The sequence below is a fragment of the Plecotus auritus genome (assembly GCF_963455305.1).
Source record: "Plecotus auritus genome assembly, chromosome: 5".
NCBI classification, from domain to species: Eukaryota; Metazoa; Chordata; class Mammalia; order Chiroptera; family Vespertilionidae; genus Plecotus; species Plecotus auritus.
The window spans coordinates 127,370,172-127,388,450 of record NC_137776.1 but is presented as its reverse complement, the minus strand read 5'-3'; the positions used below and the strand labels follow the sequence as shown (position 1 = coordinate 127,388,450).

The 18,279-nt window shown below is 34.9% G+C and overlaps 1 protein-coding gene across 13 annotated transcripts in view; it reads right to left on the bottom strand.

The window, feature by feature from the left end:
- Positions 1-214: 214 nt before the first annotated feature.
- NFIB (nuclear factor I B) overlaps positions 215-18,279 on the bottom strand; it is a 443,907-nt gene continuing 425,842 nt past the window's right edge. For 9 of the 13 annotated variants that reach the window (XM_080667999.1, XM_080668004.1, XM_080668007.1 and 6 more), the window contains 2 exons: positions 15,594-15,682; positions 215-1,748 (listed from right to left, as the gene is read on the bottom strand). In XM_080667999.1, the coding sequence (XP_080524125.1) occupies positions 1,619-1,748; positions 15,594-15,682 (219 nt within the window). In that variant the 3' untranslated portion in view covers positions 215-1,618. The remainder of the gene's footprint in view (positions 1,749-15,593; positions 15,683-18,279) is intronic. The other 4 variants (XM_080668009.1, XM_080668011.1, XM_080668010.1 and 1 more) reach the window with 1 other exon arrangement.

Sequence of the window (18,279 nt, the reverse complement as noted above, 5' to 3'; positions counted from 1 at the left end):
AACTATACACAGCCATGATATGCTTTATAAATGTGAGATAAAGGTACACTGTCTAAAAAATCCATGATGTCACACATTTTTCTTCGTCTGGAGTACAAAATATTTTGTCATAAAAATGGTAAAGATTTAAAATGATAATAAATGCAGCAAAACAAGTGTAGTGATGTCACTTTTTCGTGGTTTTTTTGTGTTTTTTTTTTCTTTTTTGTCTTTTAGATTTCAAGGCAAGGCACGTAATGTGGACATTATATCTTCGTGCAAATTAGGATTACTGGAAAGAGTATTTTTAATTAAAATTTTAAGAGACATAGAGGCAAAATGTGTCTGCCCATGCACACTACAGATCTGTCAATACAAGAAATTTGTTGAACAAGGCTAATGTCTGAAAGCACCATGCAAGTATTCAGCACCCTGATTACACGTGTTTTCTCAAGAGTGCGTTTCTATATCCTACACCCTGGCGTTCCCAGTTTGTAAACTGTAAGCTTTACCCTTGTGACATGGATTTGCCTGCCTCTGTCTCTATGATGCAGATTTTATAGAACCTTTTGCACACCCTATGGGTTCTTGATGCAACCAGTAATTTTAAATAAATAAATTCTACCTCCAAGGAGGCTGCAGCTAACCAACATAAGTGCTGTGTTTCCATTAATTTTTTTTTTTCTCAAGCACATGATTTGTCTTGACTTAATGAATTTTTCCATGCCCTCAAAAACTGAGGGGAAAATAAATTCGTTCAAAATTATTGTAAATTCTTTTTTTAATCCCCTCAATTTAGAGTCCAAGGGCTGAAGGACTTATAATCATGATTCCCCTTTAGATATAAATTTATAAATTGCACTTGCCTCTGTTAAGTGTTTCTTTTGTGGGCAAAATATTATATTAATTTTTACTGTTGCATGCAGAGATAACACTTCACCTACATAGAGGCATTTCTTCCATAGAGCCTTTGTGTTCAAACTGTGTTGTTTTTTTTTTTCCTTTTTCCTTTTTTTTTCCTTTTTTTTTTCCTTTTTTTTTTCTTTTTTAAGATTTCAAACTGGGTTAAACACTGGAAAAGGCTGGGTTAAGGGCCAAAATTTAATAAATCTGTACTGATAACTAAAGGCTACAGAGATTTCATATATTCTTTTAACTTTTAGAAATCAGAGTGCTTATAAAATGGCTGGCTCATGGCTCCGACACCCAGCACCTCTGATGCCGCCTCCTAGCCTTCGTTGGTGAAATAACCAGGAATAGTGATTCCATGCGTAAACAACAAGATTACTAAACCAAGAAAACTAGCTTATCATGCAAATATTAAGGCATCTAGAAAGTCAGTTAAAATATATTGTCATAGAGACAGAACATCTATTTCCCAGCGGACTTCATGTAACAAAGGCTACGTTGCAGGGGCTGCGATCTACCATCAGTGAAATATCATCGACCCTTTTTTATGTCATTACAGTTTCAACCTTAAGGGAATTAGTGATTGTAAGTGCTGCAATTGCTGGTCTAATATCTTCTTTCTTCAGTTTCCTTCCTTTCTCCCTTTTTGTTTGTTTTTATTGTGTCCAGTCTTCCTCCTTTCCATTTTTTTTTTTTAATTTCATAAGCTGTTGTTGTATTTCATTCTCCCTCAGTTGCTTGTTTCTGCTTGAAGGAAAGGTTCTCCGATTATGTTCAAACCGTAATTTTGGACATTTGCCGGTAGGATGGGTGTCCTGTTTGATACTTGGAAAGGAACCAAACTAGCCCAGGTACCAGGACTGTTGATAGGAGGGGGGGCAGGAGGGAAGGAAGAGAAAAAGAGAAAATACAATGTTAAAATCTACAATAGTAGAAACATAAATTCCACAGATATCAAATTACTACTATAACCTTTTAAAAAAAATTATAGCTTAATATGAGATAAATGTACTAAATTATACATTTTATAGGTATATACACCACTTGGTCTATTGTTTTCATGGAAGGTAAGATTAATTGTAAAGCAGAAAATCTTCAAGTCAGGCTCATACGTAATTGCTGAATTCTGATTGAGGATATTCTTCCTAAAATATTTTATCTATTTTAATGTAAATACAATATTATTTTCTTATTTAAAAAAAAACAACAGAGAGAAAGCAGCAAATCTACAATGGTAGCAATATAATTTGCCAGTTATATTCTGATCTTGTTTTACTTTGAATTCATAAGCAATTCAGTGATAAGATGGGCTTCAATTTTTTATAAGCCTATCGGTTGGATAAAATTGAAAGTTGTAATGCAAGTTATTTCTTTTATCTTACAATAAGGAAAACATATTTTTCAGGAAGACCAGTGTATAATGTTAATTTGAAATGCTGACACCGGAAGCCTGGGGCTTCCCTGCCCCTCCCTATCAGTGATGTTACCACATCGGAGCCGCTCTGGGTTTGGATGTTTAGAGGGGTGAGTGGGAAGAATGCTGGAGGGAATAGCAGATGAGACTCTAGCCCCTTTCCAACCAACTCGGGGTTCACCTATGTTGGGTTTGAGGCTGTTTAAGAAAAAAGTTTGAAAAACAGCTATCTAATTGCTACTGGCATAATCTTTGATTAAACAAGTATCACATGGAGGAAAATAACACCAGATCTATATATCACAACACAACCCCACACCATACATTTGGGGTATACCTAATCCAATGTATTGTTTGTTTCAACACTCAACTCAGAATGAGTGTCAACTAAGTAACAGCTGCATAAATCATCATGAACCAAGAAAATATTAAACTGACAATTCCATACCCAATTTTGTCCTGGTCTGGCATGGGGACCTAATTTCAAAGTTTTAAATTTCATTTACTATCTTCTCCTATTGCAAAAGCATGAGGTAAGATGGATACTATTATCATAGCTATCAACCTAGACACCCTCATTTTTTAAAATATTTGAATTACAGAGGTACAGAACCTTTATGGAGTATTCACTTCAAGGAAGAATTTTGTCAGCAAAAACGAAATAGAAAAAAAGCTTGGATTTTAAAAAAGAACTTTCTTTTATTCTGGTGATACTCTATACAAAATGTGACTTATTGCTACCTGTCTAGGTGCATATTTCTGAGTTAATATTGCAACAGAAAAAATTCACAACGACCTTTTATGCTCAAGGGATTTTATGATTAGACAATGAGCCCCGTGATAGCAAAGTCCATCTCTTTTTGTTCTTCATTTTATATACTACCTAGCACGTGGTCAATTTTCAATAATTTTTTATTAAACTAACAAATCAATTAAATGCTCCAAATCACACCTATGTATTTTTGAAGAGTGTTGCTCATAATCACATCTTTTTAAGACTACATTGTGATTTGACCCCTATAAAAAGAAATCAGGCATCTCTAAATTTAAAATAGAGATGTTTAGCATTAACAAAAATTAATTATGCAGGAAAAATTAAATAGTAATTCAAACAAGGAATAATTCCAACTAAAAAGATATGTCCTCATTATCTGCTAAAAAAATCATCATTCTAAAGAATAAGAGTAGCTGTTACTAAAACCTTTTCTCAGAGACTTGTTTTCACATATTTCTTTTTTCCCACACACATCTTCAACAATTATTTCTGCTTTGAACTACTGATTAGGAAGAATGTTACATGACAAACAATGAAACTTATTTTCTCCTTAATTGTACTTCCACACTTACTATTACAGTACTATTACACAGTACTATGACAGCATATATTACTCCATACAATCATAATCTGTATCTATGATAATCTTATTGACTAAAAGGTAAGTTCTATAAAGAAAATGACCTTGTTTTATCAATTCTGACAGAGTCTGGCCATGGCTGATGTTAATCATTTCTTAACAAATAATAAATTACAAAAATGGACATCCATTATTTTTAACCTGAAATAAGAAGTGTGTATGAAAAACAAAATAGACTAGCTCCCATTGATAATCCTTGACAGTAACAGACAATGTCAGCAACAGGCTCATCAATAAGAGTGCCAAATTATATGGGCTCTATATAGAGAGTGTTACTTTAGAAAAATAAAATATTAATGATAGAGAATAGGTGTGACTCCTTAACAGGAGAAGTCTACCTACTAATGGCAGAAAAGACACGATATCAGGGTGAACTAGGCAACAGCCTTTTGATTCAGTTCTTTAGAAGAGAAGCATATTATTGTTCTTTGGAAGAGTCTCAATAAAAATAAAGTAATGCTAGTGACTAACAGGATTCTTGTTGCGAAATATCTAACAGATTCGATTTAGATGTTTATTTAAACCTTTCAAACCTCCATCCCACATGATGACCATGTCAAAATTGAAGTGTGCAATATATTTGTCAATACTGTTTATGAACCTTTGGGGGAAAATAAATTTCAAAGATTAACACTATGCAGACCCCATATATGAATTTTACAAGTCTCTTAATGCCAATTTGTAGGTTAAGTTCAGAACTATAAGGCACAGACATTTTTAGAGCTTTTTGGTAGTCCCATTGAAAAACTCTGGTAAAATTCAATTATAATAATAATGTAAAGAAAAATGTTCTGACAAAATATCCTAGATTATTTAATTTTGAAAAGAGAATGCCTCAAATTGCATAGTTCTTGAGGTAAAAAATAAAAAAGAGTGATTTTTACATATCTAACTCTCTCTATGTAAATCAATGCCAATGATCACCAGTATGGATAAAATAAACACACTTATTCATATTTATCTACGTATAGGAACTTGTTATATATAAAATACTTAATAATTTTAATAATTTTAATTCAGAATGGAATGAGGATTATATGGATAATCTTATAGTCAATTGAATAACCTGTGTCTCTGTCTACTAAGAGACAAGAGAATTTAATTAAAAGATTTCAAAATATTCAAGGTCAAATTAAACTACTTCAGCAATAAATATATCTTCAGGCATGCATTTACTTTATTTAAATTACATTTCCATTGCCAGATCACCTTTTTTTTGGCAAACAGAAAATGAGCATGACTGAAAGTTAAAAGCACATCTTTAGAAAATAAAGACCATGCCATTAAAAATATTAAGGACTTTGAGAAAAATCAGGTACAAAAAAAAGCAAAGGTTGTGACAGTGCCTTAGCACAAAGCAGAATTCACCCGAATAACTTCAATGACTTCTACTCTATGTGTAGAAAATTGCAAAAAAAAAAAAAAAAAAAAAGACAAGGAAAGAAAGAAAGAAAGGAAGGAAGGAAGGAAGGAAGGAAGGAAGGAAAGAAGGAAGGAAGGAAGGAAGGAAACACATGTCCGACATCATGGATAATATTTTTACATTCTTCTGACCAAATGCGTGATGTGGCTATCCCAGAAAGGGATGAAACAAGCAAACAAATTATTTTGACCTTAAGATGCATTAATGTTAGTTGATGGTCCTGCTTCATTTTATACTGATCAGACTATCTCTAAAACACTGTGTTTCTTCTAGGCATCACTCTTCAAGAGAAACAAACTCTATGCCATTTCTTTGGTGAATAAAACCACCAAATAATGTCATTTGAGGAGAAGCTAAAATGAGACAGGAAGACAGGACAGGTGAGTTGGAAAGAAATTCAGAATTCTGTCTGGTTCAGATGGATAAAATTAATTAGTACAAAGAGAGAAACTTCCAGAAAATAACCATGCTGAGGGCCTATTATGAGCAAGGTGCCATCTTCAGTATTTCACATATGCTATGTTACTTAATTCTCTCAATGAACTCTTGAATGTGCCATCATCATCCCCATTTCACAGATGAGAAAACTGAGACTTAAAGAGCTTAAGTAACTTGCCCAAATTTACCACCTAGACCTCAGATATGAATCAGTTCTGTCTGATTCCCATGGAAGTCAGAAACTGACCTACCATTAGAAAGAACATTTGAACATAATTGTCTGAAGGCAAAGTGAATTTACTTCAAGAGACAAGGAATTTCCCATGGCTCACACAGCTGGATCATAACCTAGCTAGTGTTGCAACAGACTGGTATATAGAATATTTGGTTGGTCTGGGTGATAAAGCAACACTGAAATGTGATGCATCTGTCTCCTCTGAAAACAAATCTAGTTGAGGTTCTATTAGAGTGACCCTATCATGAGGATTAAGGGGGAAGAAGATACCCACTTCTTCCTTTTGAAAATGATACACTATTTATACATCTTGTATCCTGGATAAACTGGATAAAATAGTTGGCCTTCACATCTACAAGGAGTAAATAGATTCTATACCTTTCAAGGAAAAAAAGAGAAAAATTGCTCTGAGCAAGTCAACATTTGATGGTTGTGTTTTTAAAAATTATGGCCGAAAAGGATTGGGCCCTGAACATTTAGTTCACTAACCTCCCAAGAACCATGGATGCCAAATATAATTATATGAAGTTGTCGGTTGAGTAAGAAACCAAAGTCAAAGGCTTCACTTCAACTATTAGTCTTAGATGATTAAAAACAATAAGAGCTATTTCATGAATGGCAAAATTTCCTTTATTGCCCTGTGTTTATCTGATAATAGTTGGGCAAAATCTCAGAGGGAAGGCTGAGGTGGGTAGGGAGAGATTAAACAAAGAATTTATATGCATATATGCATAACCCAGGGACACAGACAATAGTGTGGTGAAGGCCTGGAGAAGGGTGGATGTGGGGAGTGCAGGGGATCAATGGGAAGAAGGGAACATCCATAATACTTTCAACAATAAGGATAAATTTAAAAATCATTGTATAAAATGTCAAAGTACTTGTATACTAATACTTTTCAGTAATAAACATCACTCACTCAAGTTTTACACACTTATTTAATCATGATATTACCATATTTGCTGTGAAGATAGAAAGTATTCTTTCCAGAAGCTCAGAAAAATATTATAGGAATGAAGCACAACTAATTATATCTATTCATGCATACCTCAATTGTATCAGTAGCCACATTACTTATATAGACAGCAATAAAAATAAACAACGACCCAGAAAGCATGGATAATAAATAAAATAAATGCCATCATTTAAAAGAAGGGTTTGTCTTTAATTCCTTTGCACCTGTTTCAAATACTCCCAAGAAGGAAAATATTTTACTTCCTTGGCTAAATACTACTAACTGTTTTACTATAATATTAACGCACAGATATTTGTATCACTCCCAAAATGAATAATAAACAATGTTCCCTATTAGTAGCTAGTATCTGCCTGCAAAAAAATAAAGGCAGATTAATTAAATATGAATTAAGTTAGAAACCATGCTGTCCTGGGTTGTATATGTGTATATTTGGACTGGCTGCTGATTTCAATATAACAAAAAGGCTGCAGACAGCGTCTTGTGAAAAAATGCTCACTCAGACCAGTGGAAGAAATAGATGGGTAGTAGTTAAGTACCCATTTATTTAAGAATTATTTTTCTATATTTAAATAGATTAAGAATTCATTAATGTATAAGAACAGAGAAAATGGTATTTCATATACTAGTTGCTACAGCATTTATATAGTGTGTTAAATAACAGTGCTAGGCACTGTTCTATATGCTCGACCTACTTTAAAGCTTTCAATCTTCAAAACAAACCTATGAACAAAGGAAAAAAGGACTGCTATTTTTCAGATTTTACAGATGAGGCCATTGAAGCTAGGAAGCTAAGTATCTTGCCCAACTCATACTGCTATTAAACAGTAAAGCCTAGGATTTGAACTCTAGCAGTGTGGTTCTAAGATCTATATTCTTACCCACTGTACTACACTTTACCTCTTTCATGAAACATACTTTACTTTTATCACCGGACAAGAATTTATATTATCCCTGAATTATATATGAGATTCTATAAATTATGGTCCATATCACTTAGACTGCAATTCCCTTGAAAGTATAACTGTGGACTTCAAACTTCAACACAAATAACTGTATATTATCCAATTCCAGATTCTTTTCAGCCAAGTGCAATATTTGCCATTGCATATGTGTGTACAGATGTGGCTGCATGTCAATAATTTGCTTGTTGAGAGACACTTTGATGAGACTAGTCTTGTAGTAAGATTATACAAAGTGCTTTACACAGGTCTTGGATTTCTTCGATTTATTTCCCCCATTTTTAAAGCTCATTATGGCCATCTGAACGAGCCTATTTGCATGCAAGATGATTTCTAATGATTATTACTATTTGTAATAATCTGTATGGGAAAGCTCCCCGGCCAGCTCTTACCTGAACTGCAAAGTACTCTTGTGGGCTCTCTGGGAAACACCAAACAGCATAAACTGCAGGTGGCTCGAGGAATTATTCTAACTGCAAGCAATAGCACTTCATAGTAATGAAAGAGAAACGTATTTGTTTCTTAACTAAGTAGGTAAATAGCCTTCTTTATTGCTCCTCCTTGGGGAACAATGCTTTTGAAATAACATATCCAAATGGTAGGTTGTCAAAGCTCATTAATTTATATTCAAATGTTTCGGACGTGTTTTGTTTGGGGAGGGGCGGTGTGAGGAGACACTGGATTTGAATGTTAACTTTACCGTGTGTGAGTACTAGCATCTTCTAAGTAAAATGATGGCATGTGCCCGTGGAATATTTTATCTAATGAAAAGCATGGGGCGAGAAGAGCCTTTCGTATGGGACACGACAGCTAAGTGTTTCACATGCTCACTGCAATGACTGCCCTTTTTTAGTAAAAAGCTCTTACAAAATCCCTGAAGGTCATTCAACAAGGCAATCTATAGACTTAAAAGTAATAAAGACTTATTTCCTGCAAATGTTTACTTTACAAAGAAGTACGAAAAATACCCTTCCCCTAAAAAGGCCAAAGTAAGCAAATTTGTAAAAAAAAAAAAAAGAAAGAAAGAAAGAAAAAGATGCTTGCTGTTTTTCATGTTTCGGAACTGAAAATGAAAGAAAATCATCAGGAAGATGACTAATTGAAAATAAATGACAGTACACACACACATACATGTGTAGCAACTTCTGCAGCTGTGGGAGGTTGCAGACAATTAAAAATATAGAATTGTCAGGCTCATAGGACTTTTTCGATCTCCTGCCCACAGCGGAGAACCCTGCCTGTGGGTTCCATCCCCCTCTAGTCTGCGTCCCTCTCTCCCCCTGGGCTCCTTCTCAGTGCCATTGTCACCAGTGCTACAGCTCCCTCATTAGCACATGTGAGTCTTCAACAGCAGACAAAATTCTCTACAGAAACAGAGCTTCCTAACAGTGCCTTTCACTAGAGAAAATCACCCAGGAAATACGAAGAGAAATGTTAAGTTTTATACAAAAGCAAAGAGGGATTCTTTCCCAAATGATTTTCACTTAAAAGCTAAAATCAGTATTATTTGCACAATTTCGCCTCTAAATGAAAGAACGTATCTCGTAAAGAACTTATTTGAAGCATAAGATCACTAATGATCAAGGAACTGAATATGCTTTTTTGAATTACGCCTGCTACTCTGTTCACATGTGCAAGAAAAATCTGTTTTCTCAGACAAAACAAAAAAATAAACAAAGGAGGAAATAATTGTCGTTTTCTACAATTTCTGATTATTCAAAATGCATGTTCTTCAATTTCTTAAACGTAAGGAGGCTCTGCCTTTTGCTGGTTTTCTTTGGTAATTTGTTATTATGGTTATCTCCTCCTATGCTTTGTACTTAAGTAAATGGGACTAAAAATGCACTGTAGACCTACTCACAGCACTAGCAAACAGGAGAATCAGAAAAGGTAAGTTAATAACTAAATGTTGCGCTGGGTGCTGATGAGGCTGATTTCTCAGAGCCGAAATCCAGATGTAAATACGGCACTTTACATGAAACCTCTTCAAATGAAGTGCGTGTTGAATATACTTCTTTCATTGCAAAGGGTTAATCAGCAAGGTTTACATTGGGGAGTTTTCTGAATCTCGCTCCTCCCTATCCCGTTGCGCTGCCAAAAATCATCTGACAGGAAACGTAAGATTAAGTTTGTCCTACCTAAGCGAACAAAGAGTGCTCTGAACAGGCCACCGGTTTACAGCAGAGCGGGAACTTTTCTAATCCTGCTGGGATCTGCAGCGCTGCTCGGAAAACATCGCGGCGAAAGTTGTTTTCTCTCCTCTAACATCTTGTCTCTGGCTCATCTCATTTGGGTCACACTGAAGATCCTGCTGCTTCTCCCGTAAAGGTTAACTTAAAGCTCCAAACATAATCATGTGGAAAATGGACATTATTGATTCCTATGGTCCATTGTTCCCCTATCCTAAGTCCCTGAAGTTCAAGTTCAATCTGGAATTACATCATGTCTGGTTTCTCCTGGTTACCAGACGGCTTGAGACGTGACCACAGCCACAGAAAAAACAAACAGCCTTCTTCACGCTTCGGCTCCCCTATCGATTCAAACGTAAACTTTTTTTCTTTCTCTCAAGTATGCTTCAAGTATGGAGCATGGTTAATTTAGAGATTAAGTTCCAAATTAGATTATCTAATGGCATCTTAATGGATTGCTGACCCATTTCCTGTGGGATGGCAGCATGCAAGTCTGGCTGGAATACAATTAATTTCTTAGGAAGTGTTCTGAAGAGTTTCCTAGATAAAAAGGAAACATTGTGTTGTGCAAGTCTTTCTGTATACATGGAGAAAGTTAGGCAAAACTACAACAAATCCCAATGTGTTTTTCAACAGCCAGATCACAGATACTGCATAGGGGTGAACACCATGAAAGATCATTTTAAAGAATGGTAACATTTTTATTTTTTATTTCATAACAGGTGAAAATAACTGATGAGAAAGAAGTAATTCTTTTAAATCGATTATTCAAATCTAAAGAGCGTCACCAGGGAGCAAGCAGAGCAGCCTGGTTACCACACAATGGCCATGTGCAATTTTGCCTTCCGCGATTCCCTTCCTTGAACCAGAGATTCTTCAGTTCATCTACCTCAGTGGTCAGCAAACTGCGGCTCGCGAGCCGCGGTTTGCCGCTCTGTTGACTAATGAGTTTGCCGACCACTGATCTACCTGATCAGCGTTTCTATCATAGTCCCAGAGTGGTGCTAGGGGCCCAGAATGGTGTGTAAAAAAGTTGAGCATTTTGAATGTACTTTGGAGCTGACAGCTGAAAAGGAAACTCAGCACTCTGAGAATAAAGCTCCCCCCAGAAACCCCAGGAACAACCCAGCTGTTGTATTGTAGTTATGTGTCAAGATAACAAACTGAAAGCAGGAAATGCTAACTAGTAAATTCCTAGGGATGGTCTAAGTGTCATGTCGAAATAAAAGTTAACTCTTACTGCTACCTATGGATAGGTCACATACTGCTCTTACCAGACAAGTACCACAAGCATATGTGTATGTGCATATATATACATACATGCATATGTACATGTGTATGTACACACATGTACACACATACACCATCTACACACATGCATGCACACATACACATCTATTTATATACAAACATATGGTTTGCAAACGTATATTGAAGATGATTTTGTTTAAGTATTCATTCTGAAGTCATGGAGAATGTATATTTTACCAAGACACAGCAAGGTTCAGGGCAGTGTTATGTAAATAGGGCTCTACGTATGAAACGAATGCCATGGCTCCTTCCTTTTTTGCCTTCACTCTCCTGACCAAGCAGACCCAAATAATCTTTACTGGCTGCTAAATTTCTCTTGGGAAATCAAGCAACTCTCTAGAATTGCAGTAATAAACGACAATTTCTTACAAAAACATGTGTAAAGTAACTACAGAATGAAGTATTCAACTCATAGAAAGGAACTGCTAACACATGTAACATGTAAAATAGCTGATAAAAGTCTCTTTGGTGCCATTCAATTATGGCATCAACAGAAACACAAAAATCCTTCCAATTATTTCAGTAAAATCTTCATTTATTCATTATTTCGGAGGCTGAGCAAATAGTTTGTGTAAACATATCCTTCAGTAACACGCGCGTGTTTATTTTAGCCATCTGAAGGCCTCTTCGATGTTTATACAAGCAATCAGACACATACAGCCACTCACTTGTGGCTTTGCCTTTTCCTGAAAGGGGCGAAGGGGGAGCAGAGGGAATGAAACAATAAATCCAGTTTCTCTTTTGCATAAAGCACTCCCTCCAATGTTTTAAAATAACGTTTGTTTATATTATTCTTGGATTGTCCTTCGGCTTTCTTTTTCATTCAATTATATTGCTCTTTTATATTCCATACTACAAGCTATGTTCTGGCTACAGTTTCAAGAAAGAAAGCCAGTTAGGGAGTTAACTGCTGTATTTATTTATACCCACATAACTCACATATGCAACAATCTACTTTATCCACATCGGAGGACAAAGCACAGACACAACAGTACCCTCACGAACGACAGACGAAACTCATCACCTGCCTAAGCGCCGAGCCCTCATGATTCAAGCAGAAGTGAGCCTTTGGCCCATAGATTGCACTCTGGGTTAACTGTGATACCCGACCTTTGGGTTAGACAGAAAAATTCACACAGGTGCAAGCAACACACACACACACACACACACACACACACACACACACACACTCCCAAAATTCTAAGGTCACAACAACAAAACACCTTCAGGGTTGCAACCTAATAAATCTGTAAAACTTTCCGAAAAAGCATGCTTTGCTTCCTCAGGGAATGTTCATATATTGGTGGGCTGGGGGAGGGGGTGGGCGTAGATGAGGGGGGCAGTGGGAGGGAGCCAGGAAGGAGGAGGATGAAAGCTTCCAGCTTTGATTATATTTGCTCAGCTCCCCCGGCACTGCCATTTTCAGTCCCACAAAAGGAGCTGCATGTGACGTGGAAACACCTCTACAGGGGGATTGGTACAAAGCAGAACACGGGTGACCACGGCTAGTGATTGGAAGAGGAAATTAATGGCAACAAGCAATCAAAACAAAATTAAACAAAGTGAAGCCAAAACACAAAGAAAAACCCAAAGCACCTTATTTGGCTTTTCTCCTACGAAGCCTTGAGGGATCACCTTTTGTTAAAAACAAAAAGCAAAAAACCACCACAAAAGTAACCTGATATTTTCTTTATTCTGTTATGACAAAGGCAAATGATTTAATTCTCTGGTTGAACAGATCTAGTGGGTTTTCCCAAAAATGTATACACACTGAATAATTATTAATTACAATGGTTTAAAATCTGAAAAGAAAGAAACATCAATTGAGCTATCAGCTGTAAAGTGTGTATACATTTTTAGGGACACCCTATATATTTCTTATATATTTTCAGTTTATTCAGATAATTTTAAAGATGTAGCAGGGCCCTGAAGATTTTAGATGTTTTTTATCTGCATTAAAAGTAGTAGTGTTACAGGTACTTACGATTTCTTTTCTAGCATCCTTTCCAGGAAAACACACACACACACACACATTAAGTTTCATTAATAACCACAGGGCACAAACTATAAACCATAAACAAATTATGAATATGTTGTGCCAAAGGCATGCCCAATATGTATTATCAAATATGGACTCTACTTGTGTCTATTTTTGCAAACTATAACAAAGCAAAGAAAATTATTGTTTCATTTGAGTAGCTCTATTCTGAACTGTATGTATGACACTTAGATTTTAAGAACAGAGAGCATCTGCATTACCCATAGCATTTGGGTCAGCCCACCACAGAGATTCAGCAAATACCTGTTGAAAGTATGAATGTGACACCTGTCATTATCAATTTTGTGCCTTCTGAATCATGATAAAAAGGGAAGGAACAACCCAAAAGCTGCATTTTTAAAGCTTTTTGAAGCATTAAGGCTGTTTATATTTCATTATCTACTAATTAAAAAAATCACTATTTTGAGGGGGGGGGCATTTTAACTAAATGAATTCTGAATTTTTTTCTGATTTATTATCACTTTAAACTGATTACCACATCAATTTTTCACCAAGACTGAGATTTGTAACATCAATAATGTCCTCCTAAGAACTGACTTTAGTCATCTTACTAGTTCATTCCAAAACATGTGTTCTGTGTTGATTCATTGTCCACTCACCTTTTCCTTTTTTGGGATATCAACTTTTTCTTTGAGAAATTACTAGATAGTAGGCACAATTATATTTTAAAATTCCAATAATTTACACCCTTATTTGATTTTCATGTGGTACTTTAAAGGTGCTATCCTATGTTAGACAAGTAAATGTCAATCAGTAATCTACAGACTTGAAAGTTACACAGCTATAGTCACAATTTAAAAACACAAGCACACTTCATCTAACTTGCAATTTTTGTCAACTGTAAGACTTGTATCCAGACATGGGCTACTTTGCTAACAGACCGAGCATAGAATATAAAGAAGTTATTTAAGAAAAACTAAATCCAAACATAGTGTTATCATATCCAATTAAATTAAAAATACTTAAGACTATTTAAATAAGACATATTCATTAGATTTAAGATTATTAATTATTATGACTTTAAATAGATGCTTTCATTAAGCTCATCTTCTTTCTTATAAGCATATATTATATTTTTTCAACTCGGGGAATTATATAAGTTTCTTAGAAAAAAAACAAGATATGGAAAAATGTATATATTTTAAAGCAGCAGTTATATCAATCTTTCAAAAAAGGAAAAGTCACATGTATCCATTTTAAGTAGTGTGTTAATAAAAACCTGAGTTTTTAAAACAGAGTCCAACTAATTTTTTTAGTTTTCACCTGAGTAAAAGTGGACATTTTATTAACTTAATTCTGTTAAACTCTACTCTTTAGCAGTTTCTACCAAGCAGTATGTAGATGTGTGACCCACTGACAGCTTATATCTAAGTATGTACTTTTAACAGAGGCATGTTCAGTGAAGAGAGGATTATAATCACAGCAGGGCTGGAAAATTACATTGGCTCTACTTTTGGTGAACTCCTTAGGGATTGCCTCACTCTATTCTGTAAATTTTTATCTCTTGTTACTTATGATTATAGTATGAATTTTAATTATTTAATTTGTCAAGTTGACAAAACTTGTTCTTTATTAAAATAATACGTTAGAAGCTGACGTGCATTACTGATTTTCTAAAACCAATACATGACAGAACATGAAAACTCGTTTTGAAAATGAAGTTTTAGAATTATTTTTTCAGTCAACGAAATAAAGTCAATTCTCAATGGCTCACATCAATGTACAAACAAAAGTTAAAGCTTTATTTACACCAAATTCCTTCTTTAGAATTAATTCCAACAATCTTCCCACTCCTAAATGTATGAGTGCTGCTAATAACAGTAAATCAACTAGTTAAAATTTTTTCTTCTAGCTTTCCTCTCTGATAGGGGAATAAATGAGTAATAAAATGGCTTAAAGTTAGCAATCCAGGGAAGAGCTGAAATGAGAAAAATCTACTATGTGAAAACCCAATAGTTAAAAAATTCTTCCCTAAAACCAATTTCATATTTCAGGTCCTAAAATCTAAGTGTAAAATCCACCCCCTCCTTCAAGAAAAATATTATAAATTGTTTAAAACATTTCATATCATTAGAAATTCCAATAATTAATTATCATATGCTATAATCCCAAATTAATTTAAATTTGCATTTACATAAGAAATAAAGGGGGAGGGAAAGAGGGATGGTATAGTCGAGACAACTAAACTTTTAACATATATTTTCTATAAAGCTAGTTAAAAACAAACACTACAGCTCATGTAATTTTTAAGTGTAAGTGTAGGGTTGGAAATAATTAAAATGTTACCTTTGCCAAGTAATTCCCAATGTATCCTCACTGGTACTGGGGTATAAATGCCTGCCGTTTTGATTCATGGTCCAGTCACAAATCCTCAGCTGTCAATTGAAACCTAGCAGTCAGATATGGATGGAGCAGTACTACAGTTTTTAGTATTTAAATGAACACATGCAAACGAGTACTGTACATGGCATTAACCTTACTTTCCCAAGAGGCAACTTAAAGGAAAAAAAAAAAAAAAGCAAAAGAAAACCTTACTCTGTAAAGCAAAATTCCTAGACTGTTTTTTAGAAAAAGCTATTGCAATATGCTTCTCTATTAATTAAAGCATACAAGAGAAACAAGTGCTTAGAACATAACAATTAGCCATTATTAGAGTACAAATTGAGCTGCAATAAAAGCAAACGTTAATGTTCAATAGAGAGATATATTTTAGAAAGAAAATTAAAAAAGCTTTTTTTTAAAATGCAACACACCAAATAATCCGCACTGAGTAAAAGAATAACTTTAAGCATGCAATTTGCAAAACATGAAAGACATGCAGTTTAGAGGAGAAAAGGCCCCACCTTTTCAACATTGTCCCTGACTTGTGTTTAGAAGCATCCAGGTATTCAGGTTTAGATGTTTACTAATTGTGCTTTATTCAACGTGGCATTGTTTAGAAAGAGTTGGTAAGAATTTCTGCTTTTATTTTAAACTCACAGTAATGGCATTTAAAATACTTTACCACATCTGAATGGAGTGAGGAATGCACTGAATACAAGCTGAAATAAATTCTTCCCAGATCTCTGAATCATCAGCGCTGCCCTTCCGAGAGTGTTCAAGTAACCCTATCCAGCTCTGTTTGGGTAACAGCTGCCCTACAGTGCTAGCAGATTTATTGAAAAGATATATTGCTTATTTTTATGCTTAAAAAAGTAAACTTATCTGGCTTTGGGGGAAAAACACTAAAAAATCATGGTGTTTAATCCTTAGATAGCTACGCTGTGAATTAATGGCATCTTGCATTGAAAAGATGACTTACAGCCATCCACTAAACCTTGCTTGCTGTTTCTCTGTGAGAATTTCTAAAAGATGATGATTGGAGCCAGAGTGCCTTTGAACTTATGATAAATTATTTTAATCCTTTCTGATAGGGTTATGGCTAAAAAAATGGCTATTAAGAACCTTTTTCTTGTTATGCTCTTGAGTTTCTACACACACTAAGTAAAAGTGATTTTGGCTTTTAAAAATAATCATTTTTGCTCATTTTTCTACAGGTCTATGAGGCTCCAAAATACCACCTAATATTTCTAAAACATGTGTTTTAATTATATTTATATTTCAGGTAAAGTAATTTGGAAATTTAAAGAACTGAAGGAAAAATCTGCTAATGTAGATGATAAATAGGTAGACAGATGAACAAATTGATAGTTATGTACATTCTGCTCAGGATATATGCCATAAAGAAGCCATAAGTCAGTAGAGAAGGTAAAATAGAATAAAAGTATTCTTAAAATTGATCATAATACTTGCATAAAGGAGAAAATGTAGACTTGATTAGTTTTAAATCAAAGAGAAGACAAACTTTAATATGGCAAGATTTTTTTTTAAAGTTCTCAAATTGGATCATCTAATCACAAAATGCAATGTGATGGGGCAATCTGAAATTGTTTTTTTCTGCAGTAACAGTAAACCAGGTATCTATTTCAAAATACACATTTTTAAGCCAGTACTATGAAAATAATCTAAAAACTGTTCAAGACACTTTGACTTTGTATAACAATTACCAAAGGGAACACTTACTGATTCTGTTCTTGTCAATGAAAAGTCCTAGTTTGGAGTCCATTCAATATTCCCAGTAAGGGACAGGTATATGTAGTCATAGTCCATGAGATTTCTGCTAAGTATTACCTTCAGGCTAGTGTCTGTGGGCTCTCAGGTTAGACTGAAGTAGTTTTCAGAAGACAGTTTCTCAAAGCCCAGAGAACCTAAATACCACTCACTGATTGGCTTGCAGTCCCACAGACACCTGCAGGCATAATATGTCTCCTTGGAAGGATGGATATGTAAACTGTTAGTATTTTGTTGTTCATGTTGCTAACTTTTTCTTTATTTGTTTGCCATCCCCCCAAAAATGTCAAGTGGACTATCTTTGGCCATGTGAGGAAAACTTAAAGTCTATGTATGTCTGGACTTTTCTTTCCAAAGAGTACTCTCAAATGGCTAAACCTGACCTACAGCTAGTCATTTTCATCCATATTTCAGACACATGCGATAGCAGTATCTTCTCCCAAATAAAGAATATACTTAAGGCCAAAACCGGTTTGGCTCAGTGGATAGAGCATCAGCCTGCAGACTGAAAGGTCCCAGGTTCGATTCCGGTCAAGGGCATGTAACTTGGTTGCGGGCACATCCCCAGTAGGAGGTGTGCAGGAGGCAGCTGATCGATGTTTCTCTCTCATCGATGTTTCTGACTATCTATCCCTCTTCCTTCCTCTCTGTAAAAAATCAATAAAATATATTTTTAAAAAAAAGAATATACTTAAGTATATGCAAAATGATCACAATTAGATTTCTAACAGTTTAAATGCTGAAGAAACTGGCAGGATATTCATTAGTATTGAATTAATTTCATTTCAGTTATTGAAAACATGAAATACACTGTGAATTTATTTAGTTATTGAGTTTATGGGCTAGAATTGCCAACATTTTC